At 44.4% G+C, this 15378-nt stretch overlaps 1 protein-coding gene across 5 annotated transcripts in view; it reads right to left on the bottom strand.

Moving 5' to 3' along the window:
• Positions 1–15378, bottom strand: part of WDFY4 (WDFY family member 4) — a 281181-nt gene that overhangs the window by 199707 nt on the left and 66096 nt on the right. For all 5 annotated transcript variants that reach the window (XM_049697129.1, XM_049697128.1, XM_049697131.1 and 2 more), the window contains one exon: positions 9698–9791. In XM_049697129.1, coding sequence (XP_049553086.1) covers positions 9698–9791 — 94 coding nt within the window. The remainder of the gene's footprint in view (positions 1–9697; positions 9792–15378) is intronic.

The following is a 15378-nucleotide window of genomic DNA, read 5'->3' as shown; positions in this document are numbered from 1 at the left end:
AGGGAAAATTGATCGTCCTCATTATCGCTGCAGCTCTGTCAATACCAATATTGCCTTGTTTTGAATAAAATGTGCTGTTTTTTTCAATGTTGGTTCCAGTAAAATGGGGTTTTAGTGAAAATATGAGCAGTAGCAGGAAACCAGTCTGGTTTCTCCCCCTACAAATGGATTGATTTTCCTAACGCACATTACTTCCAATGCAGGAAGGGGATAGTGGTTCAATTAGGACTCAGTGGTAAGCGCTCAGGGTCATCAGCAGGCTGGACCCACAAGGCAAATTATCACAGAGAGATGTGCGGGGCCGCCTGTAGGAGTTTTCTGCCTTCTCCACTTAGCAGCTGAGTCTTCAAGTCTGTCCTTGTCCAGCTGTGGATGTTTAATCTTCTTTATCTCTCCCACCCCCCACCTTCTCTCCTGGTCCAGGTTAATATGGTGGTCCCAGAGCCCAGTGAGGGCTGGGTCCTGGTGGGGTGGGTCCCTCCAAGGAGGCGTGGGCTATGAGTACATCAGTCCAGAGTGTGTCTTCTAGACATTAATCATGTAGTCCTAACGAAAAACCATCAGATGACCAGCATCTGCTTCCCCCAGACACTTAGAAAGAACTAGGGACTGTCACTGAGCTACTCAAATTTGGACTAGTCACTTATTCCAATTTGGTTGAAATGTTCTTTATTTGATGATTTTGGAAGACAGATGATACATTTTAAGTGACCTCTGCTCTTCTGGGATGTCACAGGTAAATATGTGTTTTATTTGTAAAGATGTGTTTTATCTGACAAGGTAAAGATGTGTTTTATTTGACAAGTCATTGTGGTTTTTATCTTTGCTTACTTAGAATTAGCTCTTTCTTTATATGGGCATAAACTTTCCATTGTGCACAGCCCCCACCGGCCTAATACACTCGTTTGCAGTGCCCACATGGCCTTACAGGCATCGGAGTCTGTGATCTTGGTTTAGGTGTAAGAGGGTCCAAATCCCATTGAATCAGTAGAATCCACGTCTAAAGGCATGGCTTCCTGGATGTACTTGTATAGATTTGCAATGAAGACCAAGATGCATGTGGGTGCCTGCTTTAAATCTTCTGCTTCTTTTACAATTTACAAATTACATACATATTTTGGCCAATACTTCCTGGTTACAGAAGCCTAGGATCTTATATTAATAAAATATTTGTCTCTTTCCAGCTTTACTTCCCAACCTCCCCTTTGGTCCACCGTGTACTCTACCCCAGTAACATCCTCACCCTTTGCTGAATACGCCATAACCTTTTTGACTGATGCTCAAAGTTGAGAATGTCCTTTCTAATCCCATCCCTTTGCTGAGGTCCTACTTATTAAAGAGACAATTCACACGTTCTCTCATCTAAGAAAACTTTTCTGATCTTCCTAACTAGCACTGTGTCCACACCTGAATCATTATAAACACCACACTATGACAAGCTATCTATCTATTTACCAAGAACTGTGAACTGCTGCCAGAGACAATGGCTCCTCATCCTTGTGTCCCCAGCACTTATCCCTGTGCCTCAAACACAAGAGCTGCCCAGTAAGTGCAAGCACAAGGGCACAAGGTGTTCTAGGAAACAGCAGGTGCACTGGACCAGAGAAGGTGGTCAGAAAAGGTGATGTGCCAAGTGAGTGTTGAAGAATAATGAAAACAGTGCCAGGTCAGCAGGGGAAATGATCTTTCCTGAGCCTGTGGTCAGCCCTGAGATGGAGCATGAGGACATCACTAGGGAAATCAGCTTGTAAACATCCATCCAGGAGGATGCCTGCACAGCCTGGAACCTGAAACATCTGCGAAGAGTTTCCATCACCTTGGACACACACCCCCTCACTCCACGACAGCTAGGTCAGGTGAGCAGTGGGCTCCGTGAGACCCAACATCAGCTTCCAGCCAGAACCCTTCCCCGCTGTGGCTTGGGCATCCTCGGTTAGCTCAGAGAAGGAGGGATTAACTTACCCCGAGTATCTCTATTGCTTTGGCCAAAGTAAATTGCTGACACAACTCTTTTAAGACATACTTTTTAAACAGATGTGTTGTTGTTGCTGTTGTTAGCAGGTCTCCACACACGACTGTCTGGAGAAGATTCCTCAAACAAGACTAGAGAGTCCACAGTCTCTTGTAGAGATAAGAGATCCATTTCCAAGCATTCTGTGACTACAGCCCCGGTGTGTTGCTTTGAGCTTCCAAATAGACATTTACCCTTCCTTCATCTTCTGGGCACAGGGCACACAAATATCTACCCAGAAGTAGGTACTCATGTTGATTTGACACTAACTAACGGGAAACTTGGGCTAGCTACTTTCTCTGGGCCTCAGTTTCCTTAGCTTTAAAATGAGAATAATGAAAATACCTACCTCAATGGTATGTTTTTGGTGGGAGTCAACAGAAACAGCATTTGCGAAAGTACTTTTCCTTAAAGGATGCAAGTGTTTTCAGAATATTAATCCCTTTTAGTTGCAGTCTTCTTTTCTTACCTTGTATCAGTAAGGTTCCTGATTAATTATCATTTGTATTTATCAATTAATTTATCAATTGTATAATGCCAGCTGGAAATATACCTAAAATGTATTACCTTCCATTCTGTATTTCTAAAATTTTATATACTGTGACTCAGAGTCCTAGGAACATCGAGTACCAAAGCCAGAAGAGAAAGGTAGGGGGTATGAGAGCACATACTGCATGCCAGGTAGCCCTAAGGACACTCGAACTATACTTCCCACTACTCTTCTCAATGGGAAAATATTATTATGAGAATACTGAGACAGAAGAGGTTACATCAATTTCCTAAGGTGACATAGCCAGTGAGTGGTAGAACTGGCACCCCAACCCAGGTCTTACTTCAAAGCCCATGTTTTTAAGACTGAGTCATGCACTCATTATAAGGAAGGGAACTCAGTATCTCATAAGGGGCATAAACTGATGGCCTACAGAAGTGTTTTATTTGGTGGGGGTAGTTTGGCTTTGCTTTTGTCTTGTTTCCCCCTAGCTAGATTGTGAGTACCTCTAGGCAGGGCAAGTACACTTCCCTACGACCACAGGTCTCACCATTCCTTATTGTTTACACCTACACATTTACTTTACGACTCTGGCCCCAGGACACTGTGTCTGCAACCCCTGTGATCTAGGCCAAATCTGAGTAGCTGAAATTGAGGTGCAGGGAAAGGAAGTGGCCCATGTTAAGTCATAGAAATAACGATGGTACAGGACTGGAGGAAAGGTCGCCAGATAATTGGACCAGAGCTCACCCTATCAACTTTAACTTCCACTCCATCATTCTATGTCCACTGTAGCTTCCTTTTGATGCTCTTCATCTCCATGCAAGATTATGTCCCTTTGTTTTATTTAAGAGGCTACCCTAAGAAGTCACTTGGATTTTGACCAGGATCTGAGACTTTTCCACCCAGGGACAATAGAAATATTTGGGGAAGAATGGGGTCAGAATGAAAGAGCAGAAGAAACATAGAAATTCAACATATTTGAAATCTCTAATGTGTTGTAATTTAATAAAGCAAGACTCCTACTTTGCCAATTTCCTTGTTGCAGGAAATAGCTCTTTTCAAATAGCTTGCCCTTACACAATGCTATCCAGGGCTATTAATGCTGTCGATACTTGAGCTATTTGAAACCCACATGATTAGTTCAATGTGTTTGAAATACAGGCTAATTCCAGAAAATGGCACCGTTTCCAAATTGAGGTGCAAATCAGTTGACAGATGCAGCCCGAGCCTGATCTTCTTTCTGTCCCATCATACTGTGTGGGAGGCTTCCATTGCAGCAGAATCTGGAACACACCCAACAGTGAGGGGAGGTGCACACTGACTATAGACAACAGTCTCTCTAATGCCCAGGTCTGATCATGTCCTTGCTTTCCAACTGCCTCCCACCCACGGCTACCACCTCCCTACAGGGAAGGCAACCTGGTGCAGTGGCAGGAGGTCCTGGAGCCTCCCATCAGGCACATCCACCACCTAGCTATGATGTTAACTCTGTCACTTAAGTGCTGCAAGTTTCAAGTCCTCATCTGTGAAGTGGGAATACTGATGTCTACCTTGCAGGGTTATTATGAAGATCAAACGATAAAATGCTTGTAAAGTTTCGGCAACTAATAGCAGTAGCTACACCCGTCAGCAAGTGTTTCCCGTGGTGCCTTGTATGTTCTGCTTGCCGTGTTAAGTGCTCCTGCATTGCTTCAGCTGCTCCTCACAATAATGCCATGAGGAAGATGATATTATTCTCCCCATACTACAGCAAAGAAAATTAAGGGTCGTGGAGGTTAGATAATTTCCCATGGTTCTGTGACTGTTAAGTGGCAGAGAGATTTGACCAAAATCTGTCATCTTCAGAGCCTCATATAGTGGGTGCTCATTAACCACAGCAGTGGTGATGATGATAACGACAAAGGATGGTAATCCAATAAAATCCAACTGCCTGTGTATGGCACTCAAGGCCCCTCATGAGTTGGCTTCAACCTACTTCTCCTGCCCCATTTACTCCCTTTCTACCCGCATGGTCTATCCTCGCCCAACTGAACTATTTGAAGTCCCCGCATGGGCATCTCCACGTGTACCTCTCTCTGTTGTCTTGTCCCACCCTCCTCTACCTGATCTGGCATAGACAGGTCTCTTCTTTAAAGTCTGGCTCCAGTGTCCCCATCTCTGTGCGGCTTTCTCTCCCCTCTGCCCCAAGGCCCTGTGGGCAAACCTCTGTTACAGTTAGAATATCTAACTATCTTCTCCACTCGTCTGAGTACCCACCCTCACACTCAGACTGTGTGTTACTGTGGCATTGGTCTCTGAATCCCCAGTGGCGCCTAGTAGGTGCTGCATAATTATTCATAAAAGTAGATACATCACATTGGTGGCCCCGACACAGGCTGAGTCCCACCTCTGTGAAACCGGATCTGACTTCCCACCCTCTGAGTTCCCACTGTCATGCACAGAGCAAGTAACCCTCTGCTAAGACATGAACGGAAGTGCAGTGGTGCTGGGACAAGAGAGCTCTCCACTACTGGTCAGAGTTCTAGCCCAGAGCCACGTCCCTACAGCAAGCCCCTCATGGCTGCTGAGCATGCCAGAAAGAAAGAGAAAAGGCCTTTCTTCTCAGTTACTTCTTCCAGCGGCCAACTCAGCTCCAAGAGAACTGAGCCGGACTCCACTTTTGCCTTGTGCTTAGCACAGCAACATTCACAATATAATTCCTAGAGTCCAATGTTAATACTGGCGATGATACAAGAGGAAAGAAAACTCAGCTGGATTATCTGTTTCCAAGAGCAGCTCGCACTGCTAGCATTTTGCAGAGGGAAAAACCCCCTCTTGGTCATGAACAGAACAAATTTAATGTGGCCACAATTAGAAATAAACCAGACAACCCATGTAAGTAGTTAAGTTGTTGCTTCTAAAATGATATCTGTACCTTGGAAAGCTATCAATTTCTCATCCATAAGGCAGGAAGAGCATCTGAGGGATGTAAAGTGGGTAAGAGTATAGGGATGCTGGGAATCACCAGGCCCACCTAAAGGGAGATGAGAGGGAACTCACAGTCCATCTTTTTTTTTTTTTTTTTTTTCTTTTTCTTTTGCGGTACGCGGGCCTCTCACTGCTGTGGCCTCTCCCATTGCGGAATACAGGTTCCGGACGCACAGGCTCAGCGGCCATGTGGGATCTTCCCGGACCGGGGCACAAACCCGTGTCCCCTGCATCGGCAGGCGGACTCTCAACCACTGCGCCACCAGGGAAGCCCCTGCATCTTTTTAGGAATACTGCCATCTACTGAAACTTCCAGCTGCTTTCTCTGCCCCAAAACCTGCAGTCCTTCTGTCAGTTTCATTTCAGCATTTTCTTGTGTGTGTCTCATTTCTCATTTGATCTACTATTCTGTTTGTTGTTATGAGGTTTCCCACCGCCCCCACCTCTTTCAGAAGTTAATTACTGTAATTACCCAACTTTTAATAGCTGCTGATCTGGCATCTGCAGAAAATTTCTGAGAACATGTACCACTGCATTTCATTTGCATATTTGAGAGAGAGTGTGTGAGAGTCAGACTTTTCCTAAATTACTTATTGTGACCTGAATAGAGAAAAAGTATCCTACCAAGTGGAAGCCTCATCTGCATACTTAATTTGTCCAATTACCATCACAGGAGGAGGGAAAGTTCCTCCCCACACACTGATGTGACAACTCATGGTGTTTATCTGAAACTGGGGCTCCTCCACAGAGTCTTCACGCACTAGGAAGCGGAAGGACAGGCCACTGTCTGCTCTGCATCACTTCGTCAGTCATCCTCATGGTGGAGTTTTGCACAACGTGTTTATCAGCAACCGTTTGACTGCTAAGACCACCCAAACCACTGGCTTGGCTGTTTTCATTGCAAGTGCATTGCAGGGTATGAAATACAGCTAAGGAAGCCCAGATGCATGACCCTGCATTCTGCAAGAGCTGCAGAGATGAGAGATCTACTCATCAAACACGTCTTGACCTTGAGCCTAGAAGTGAGTTTTAGATCTCCCCTCAACACCTCCATGATTTTAGGAAGTTACACAACTCTCTTGAGCTTCAAGCACCTGCAAAATGGGGGAGATTCTCATTTTAATGAGCTGTTATGAACACTGATTAATGTTCCTGGAATAGAAGTAACACTCAATGTGTATTAGTTTCCAGCATGCTCCAGGCAGAACCTGTCGTGAATACTAAGGTAAAGAAAGTAAGGTCCCAGGCTTTAGATAACCAAATGACTCAAAGACATTTGATTTAGGGGTCAAATAATTTTATCCATCAGTTAGACGCCTAAGGCAAGTGTGGTGGCTGGTCTTTAAAGATGGCCCCCAACAATTCCCCCTCTCCTGTACATGCAAGCCACCCCTCACGTCAGTAAAGGAGACATAGGTCCCTTCTCGCTGAGTCTAAGCTGAACCTGTGACTCACTCTGACCAACAGAATGCCATGGAAGTAATGCTGGCTTGTTCCAGGCAAAAGCCTCCAGAAGGCTCGGCATCTTCTGTTTTTTTGCTTTTGGGAACCCTGAGCTGCTATGTGGCCTGCTAGAGAATCCAGGTGGAGGTGTACAGGTAGAAGCCAGATGGTGAGGGCTACGTGGAGGAGAAGCCAGGCCCTATCAAGGCCCCAGACATCTGACCCAGCTGGGCCAGCCTAGGAGCCTCTCACCATTTGAGCCAGCTTGTGAAGTGCCAGCTCTGTGAGTGGAGAACCCATCTGGGTGCCCAGCTGATACCATGTGGAGCAGACAGAAGCTGTCCCTGCGGTGCCTGTCTAAACTCCTGACCCACAGAGCCACGAGGAAGAACGAGACCATTATTGCTAACTTGGCAGCCCTCTGTAATACAGCGGTAGATAACTAAAGGAGCAATCAAACCCATTCTAGCCCAGGCTACTGCTGTCCCATAAACGTTGAAAGATATAAAGTGCATTCCATTTCACTATTAGATGCATCCCTACTCATTGGCTTGATAATCACTTTATCGTCACTTTCCAGCAGAGGATCAGGAACCAGATAAAGGATTCCAGTTACAAAGAGACATGTAGACATGGAATTGAGTCAGTCCTTTTTTAACTCCTGTACCTAGTTTACAGGATTTCCTAAGTAAAACAGTCCCTTCCCTACACATCAAGGCTTTTCCTCCTCCACTCCACTTCTCACCAATTTCGGAGGATTTGCAATATTTTTACTAAGCCATTGTCATTTTCAATGATTAATAACACCCCTATAGTTGACCCTTGAACAACACAGGTTTAAACTGCACAGGTCCACTTATGCATGGATTTTTTAAAATAAATATAAGACCTGTATTTTCATTTTACAGATCTTTACCTGAGTGTAGGGAAAAGTTTATGTTCAATTAGAGATCACAATGTGTGGAATCAAAACTAGCATCTGAGTCCTGATTCTATCCAAACTTTTTCACCTTCCTGTCCTTGGGTGAGTCATTTAGCAACTCCTTTGTTTTTGAGGCAGAGATAGTAGTACACTGTGTGAGCGTCAGCACCCTTAACCCCCATGTTGTTCAAGGGTCAACTGTAGCCACCATTTCTTCTTAAAACATATCACCTCCTTTTTAACTCCAGGACAAAACAAAGCTGGACCCGCACCCCCGTGAGCCCCCATTCTCCTATAGACGCCACTGCTGTGCAGGGGAAAGACCATAAGAACTGCCACCAGGGAGGACCACATTTAATACCAGGTCCACCAACTCAGAATCCTTAAAAGGCACGTACATTGTCTAAGACTCGGTTTCCCCACTGGCTAAAATGGAAACAATGATACTCCCCACCAAACATCTATGAGGGTAAATAATCAGTGAAAGGGTGTGGCACCGTGCCTGGTACATGGTAGCTGCTCGGTTCAAGTAATTTCCTTTCGTCTGCTACTAATTCAAGAGCGTATTTTCCAGGGCTTCCTCAACTTTGAGTTTCTTTCTCAGAACCTCTAGAGAACATATTCTCTAAATTGAGAGCACTTCCTGAGAATCTGCCTCGTTCTGTTGCTTTCACCGGTACAAGCGCACCTCGCTGCAGTAGGGCCGTCCGTGCTGCCAGGACAGGAGCTAAGAGCCACCTTGACTCCCCCCCTTCCCGCTTCCTGCACCCCGTTCATCCCAGGGCCTTGATTCTATCTCCCAATAGGTCTCCTGACTCCTTGCTCTACACACTCTCCCACAGACGCCACCATAATCAAGCTACCACCATGTGCTACCAGACTGTGGACATGGCTTCCTAACTGCTGTCCCCATTCTCTTCCACACAGCCCCATTCCCAGGCCACCCTCCATGCAACAAGAGAGATTTTTAATACAAAAACCTGATCGTGTCCCCCTCCATTCACTTGAGAGAGACTTCGTGTTGCCCTTGGGATAAAACCCCACAGCTTGTCAGGGCAGCAGCCTTCCTCCGCCTGCCCCATCGGGCACACTTCCAGCTCTCCCGCTTTGCTCCCACCCCAGACACCTGCAGCAGGCTCCTTCCCACCTGCTTAATTGCTACTCATCTTTCAGGGCTCTGCTTAAATGTCACCATCAAAGAGATGGCTTCCCTGACATCCACACCTTCATCTAAATTAGATTTAATTAGGTCTTCCCCCTCCACTTCCATTCCCATTATTCTCTGTCAGCACCCATTTTTTTCCCTTAATATCACATGTGACAATTTGTAATTGTAGATTCATTTGTGAGCTTATTTACTTAGTCTGTCTGCCCCACCACCACCTCCTGGTCCCCATCACAGATGTGGGCTCCTTGGACAGTGCTCAGTTCTCATCCCGTTAGCCCTGCATGTCCTATGTAGAGCGCCGAGCCAGGGTCACAGCCAATATCCAAGCAATGGATAAATTAATGGGGAGCAGAGGACTTCTGGTCCCACCAATGCCCAGCGCTATATGTAGCACTTATATGGGACTTGCCTCATGAAGGTAAATCATTTCATTCAGTTTTTGTTTGGCTGTTGTTTTTAGAAGGGCACATCACCAACAGGAACAATCTGTTTTGAGTGGCCATGGAAGGGTGGGCGGAACTCAATCAAGGGTCTCAGACCCACTGATACTCCCCTGCAGGAGGCACTTCACGAAGGAGGCTCTGTTCATACAGGGGACTGGAGGCAAAGGCAAAAGGGAAAGGGAGTCTCTGGCCAGAGAAGCTTAAGTGATCAGTCATGAAAAAGACAAACTCATGTGTTCACAGCAAGTACCTGAGGGTGATCTTCATGGTACAACTGAGGCAGCAGCCTCACCATGACGCACAGGATCCCCGGGTGCATGATCACAGCATCACCTTCATCCGTCCTGCAGAGAGAGGGAAGCGGGACATCAGACGTAAGCCTTCTCTTCTGCTTTCCACAGAACTTTCTGGATCTTTCTAACACAGGCCACGATACATAACCACAGCCTACCACTTAATTATATGACCTTGAACTGATTAATCTGAGCCTAACTTCCCCCAACTGCACAATGGAGCTAACAATGCCACACTTTCCGCGTAGAGTCACAGAACAATGCCACTGTGCACTAAGGCACAGTGTCCGGCACAGAGCAGATGCTTCACGGAAGGTAGTTCCCTGGGCCGCTACCCTCTCTCCAGATATGTGGGAGGTGGAGAAGCTCTCATTTTATATCAAACAAACACACAAAGGACCGTGTGTGGATCCCTTCAAGATGGTGTAAGCACACTCTACTCTGTCCTACCCACTGAATTAAACTGAAACCCCAGATAGAACGCATGAGCAGCTCTCTGAGGACTCTGAAAAGTAAACGGTAGCACAGCAGGAAACCAAACCCAAAGCACCATGCAACTGGTAACGTGTTTCCTGGGGCTTCCCCCTCCAGTATCTCCCGGAATGGGCTTACAAGGAGTAAGAACCGTGCACCACGTGTGGACAGAACAGACACAGCCTCCAAGAGGAGGCTCTATTTCTAGTCTAAGGAGTGGGAAAAGAGGCTCCAACAGGTCCCAGAGCATGGAGGAAAATCCCTGGAATTTTCTTTGTTGCGTTTCTCCATTCTTTCTCACTTCAGCCTCCAAGAAACCGCACAGCAGCAGCAGTGACTAGGCAGGCATCTGAAATTCTCGGGGAGGGGAACCCTTCTCTCTGACCAGAGGAACTCTGGTCCCAAGAGTCAGGCAAAATCCCCAATGTTTTTGTCTCTCTTTTTCCTCTCCCTGCTTGGCCCCAGAGACATATGCAATTGTGGGAAGTACATGGCAGAGCAGAGAAACTAAAGCTCCAGCTTTCTAGACAGAGGAGAAGGAAGGGACCCCAGAGAGCCAGAAAGTGTCGGGAAGATGATGAAGAGGAGGAGACTTAAGAGTGAAACCACTAAGTTGTGTATCAACCTCTGAGCTCAATTCTGAGCTGCACATGTGTGGATCTGACCCTAAACCACATTCCGAAGGCTTTGAGAACTGCTCAGGAAGAGGTTTGAAAAAGTTTTAAAAATTGAAAAACCACTCGCTAAGCTAGCAAAGACAGAAAAAGACACAAATTACCAACATCAGAAATGAAAGAGAGAATACCACTACACACCCCACAGAAAGGATAAGAAAATACTACAAATAACTCTGTGCACACAAAGCTGACAACCTAGATAAAATGGACCAGTTCCCTCAAAGCCACAAACTACCAAAAGTAAGCAAGAAGAAATAAATAACCAGGACAGTTTATAGCTAGCACAAAGACTGAATATGTAGTTTAAAACCTTTCCACAAAGAAAACTCCAGCCCCAGATGTTTCCACCGGTGAATTCTACCATACATTTAAAAGATAAATAACACCAATTCTATACAACTTCTTTCAAAATATACAAGAGAACACTGCCCAATGCATTTTATGAGACCAGAATTACTCTGATATCAAAAGCAGACAAAGCCAGTATAAGAAAAGAAAACTACCTGCCAACATCTCTTAGAAAAATAGGTGCAAAAATCCTCAATAAACTACTGGAAATCAAATATAACTATATATAAAATAAATAAGGCACTATGGCCAATTTGTCTTATCTCACAAATGCAAGGCTGGTTCACTATTCAAATATCAGCCAATGCAGGGACTTCCCTGGTGGCGCAGTGGTTAAAAATCTGCCTGCCAATGCAGGGGACTCAGGTTCGAGCCCTGGTCTGGGAAGATCCCACATGCTGCGGAGCAACTAAGCCCGTGTGCCACAGCTACTGAGCCTGCGCTCTAGAGCCTGTGAGCCACAACTACTGAGGCCCACATACCTAGAGCCTGTGCTCCACAACAAAGAGAAGCCACCACAATGAGAAGCCCGTGCACCGCAATGAAGAGTAGCCCCTCCTTACCACAACTAGAGAAAGCCTGCACACAGCAACGGAGGCCCAATGCAGCCAAAAAATAAATAAATAAATAAATAATAAAATTAAGGACTAGAAAATTGGTTCAAGATGGCAGAGTAGAAGGACATGTGCTCACTCCCTCTTGTGAGAGCAATGGAATCAGAACTAACTATTGAACAGTCATGGACAGGAAGACACTGAAACTCACCAAAAATGATACCCCACATCCAGAGTCAAAGAAGAAGCTGCAGTGAGATGGCAGGAGGGGCGCAATCACAATACAATCAAATCCCATTAACTGCTGGGTGGCTGACTCACAAACTGGAGAACAGTTATAACACAGAAGTCCACCCACTGGAGTGAAGGTTCTGAGCTCCACGTCAGGCTTCCCAACCTGGGGGTCTGGCAAAAGGAGGAGGAATTCCCAGAGAATCAGACTTTGAAGGCTAGCGGGATTTGATTGCAGGACTTCAACAGGACTGGGGAAAACAGAGACTCCACTCTTGGGGGGCACACACAAAGTAGTGTGTGCATCAGGACCTAGGGGGAAGGAGCAGTGACCCCATTGGAGACTGAACCAGACCTACCAGCTAGTGTTAGAGGGTCTCCTGCAGAGGCGGGAGGTGGCTGTGGCTCATCACGGGGACAAGGACACTGGCAGCAGAAGCTCTGGGAACAACTCCATGAGCCCTCCCAGAGTCTGCCATTAGCCCCACCAAAGAGCCTGTAGCCTCCAGTGCTGGGTCACCTCAGGCCAAACAACCAACAGGGAGGGAACTCAGCCCCACCCACCATCAAACAAGCAGATTAAACTTTTACTGAGCTCTGCCCACCAGAGCAACACCCAGCTCTACCCACCACCAGTACCTCTCATCAGGAAGCTTGCACAAGCCTCTTAGATAGCCTCATCCACCAGAGGGCAGACAGCAGAAGCAAGAAGAATTACAATCCTGCAGCCTGTGGAAGGAAAACCACAGTCACAGAAAGACAGACAAAATGAAAAGGCAGAGGACTATGTACAAGATGATGGAACACGATAAAACGTCAGAAAAACAACTAAATGAAGTGGAGATAGGCAACCTTCCAGCAAAAGAATTCAGAATAATGATAGTGAAGATGATCCAGGACCTCAGAAACAGAATGGAGGCACAGATCGAGAAGATGCAAGAAATGTTTAACAGAGACCTAGAAGAATTAAAGGAAAAACACCTAGAAGAATTAAAGAACAAACAAACAGAGATGAACAATACAATAACTGAAATGAAAAATACACTAGAAGGAATCAATAGCAGAAAAACTGAGACAGAAGAACGCATAAGTGACCTGGAAGACAGAATAGTGGAATTCACTGCCACAGATCAGAGTAAAGAAAAAAAAGGAAAAAGAAATGAAGACAGTCTAAGGGACCTCTGGGACAACATTAAACACAACAACATTTGCATTATAGGGGTCCCAGGAGGAGAAGAGAGAGAAAAAGGACCCGGGGAAATTTTTGAATAGTCGAAAACTTCCCTAACGTAGGAAAGGAAATAGCCACCCAAGTCCAGGAATCACAGAGAATCCCAGGCAGGATAAACCCAAGGAGAAACACCCCAAGAAACATAGTCATCAAATTGACAAAAATTAAACAGAAAGAAAATTATTAAAAGCAACAAGGGAAAAAAGACAAATAACATACAAGGGAACTCCCATAAGGTTAACAGCTGATTTCTCAGCAGAAACTCTACAAGCCAGAAGGGAGTGGCATGATATATTTAAAGTAATGAAAGGGAAGAACCTACAACCAAGATTACTCTACCTGACAAGGACCTCTTTCAGATTCAATGGAGAAATCAAAAACATTACAGAAAAGCAAAAGCTAAGAGAATTCAGAACTACCAAACCAGCTCTACAACAAATGCTAAAGGAATTTCTCTAAGTGGGAAGTACAAGAGAAGAAAAGGACCTACAAAAACAAACCCATAACAATTAAGAAAATGGTAACAGGAACATACATATTGATAATTACCTTAAATGTGAATGGGTTAAATGCTCCAACCGAAAGACACAGGCTCGCTGAATGGATACAAAAACAAGACCCATATATATATATATATGTTGTTTAGAAGAGACCCACTTCAGACCTAGGGACACATACACACTGAAAGTGAGGGGACGGAGAAAGATATTCCATGAAAATGGAAATCAAAAGAAAGCTGGAGTAGAAATACTCATATCAGATAAAATAGGCTTTAAAATAAAGAATGTTACAAGAGTCAAGGAAGGACACTACATAATGATCAAGGGATCAATCCAAGAAGAAGACATAACACTTATATATGCACCTAACACAGGAGCACCTCAATACATAAGGCAAATGCTAACAGCTGTAAAAGAGGAAATGGACAGTAACACAATAAGAGCGGGGGACTTTAACACCTCACTTACAGCAATGGACAGATCATCCAGACTGAAAATTAATAAGGAAACACAAACTTTAAATGACACAACAGACCAGATAGATTTAATTGATATGTATAGGACATTCCATCCAAAAACAGCAGATTACACTTTCTTCTCAAGTGCACATGGAACATTCTCCAGGACAGATCACATCTTGGGTCACAAATCAAGCCTTGGTAAATTTAAGAAAACTGAAATCATATCAAGCTTCTTTTCTGACCACAACGCTATGAGATTAGAAATAAATTACAGGGGAAAAAATGTAAAAACCACAAACACATGGAGGCTAAACAATACATTACTAAATAACCAAGAGATCACTGAAGAAATCAAAAATACCTAGAGACAAATGACAATGAAAACACAACGATCCAAAACCTATGGGATGCATTAAAAGCAGTTCTAAGAGGGAAGTTTATAGCAATACAATCCCATCTCAAGAAACAAGAAAAATCTCAAATAAACAATCTAACCTTACACCTAAAGGAAACAGAGAAAGAAGAAGAAACAAAACCCAAAGTTAGTAGAAGGAAAGAAATCATAAAGGTCAGAGCAGAAATAAATGAAATAGAAACAAAGAAAACAATAGCAAAGATTAATAAAACTAAAAGCTGGTTTTTTGAGAAGACAAACAAAAGTGATAAACCTTTAGCCAGACTCATCAAGAAAAAGAGGGAGAGGACTCAAATCAATAAAATTAGATATGAAAAAGGAAAAGTTACAACAGACACCACAGAAATGTAAAGCATCATAAGATACAAGCAACTCTATGCCAATAAAATAGAAAACCTGGAATAAATGGACAAATTCTTAGAAAGGTATAAACTTGCAAGACTGAACCAGGAAGAAATAGGAAATATGAACAGATCAATTACAAGTAATGAAATTGAAACTGTGATTAAAAATCTCTCAACAAACAAAAGTCCAGCACCAGGTGGCTTCAGGTGAATTCTATCAAACATTTAGAGAAGAGCTAACACCCAACCTTCTCAAACTCTTCCAAAAAATTGCAGAGGAAGGAACACTCCCAAACTCATTCTATGAGGCCACCATCACACTGATACCAAAACCAGACAAAGATACTACAAAAAAAGAAAATTACAGACCAGTATCACTGATGAATATAGTTGCAAAAACCCT

This window comes from Orcinus orca, chromosome 14, assembly GCF_937001465.1.
Source record: "Orcinus orca chromosome 14, mOrcOrc1.1, whole genome shotgun sequence".
Taxonomy (NCBI): Eukaryota; Metazoa; Chordata; class Mammalia; order Artiodactyla; family Delphinidae; genus Orcinus; species Orcinus orca.
This window is presented reverse-complemented; position numbering and strand designations above follow the sequence as displayed.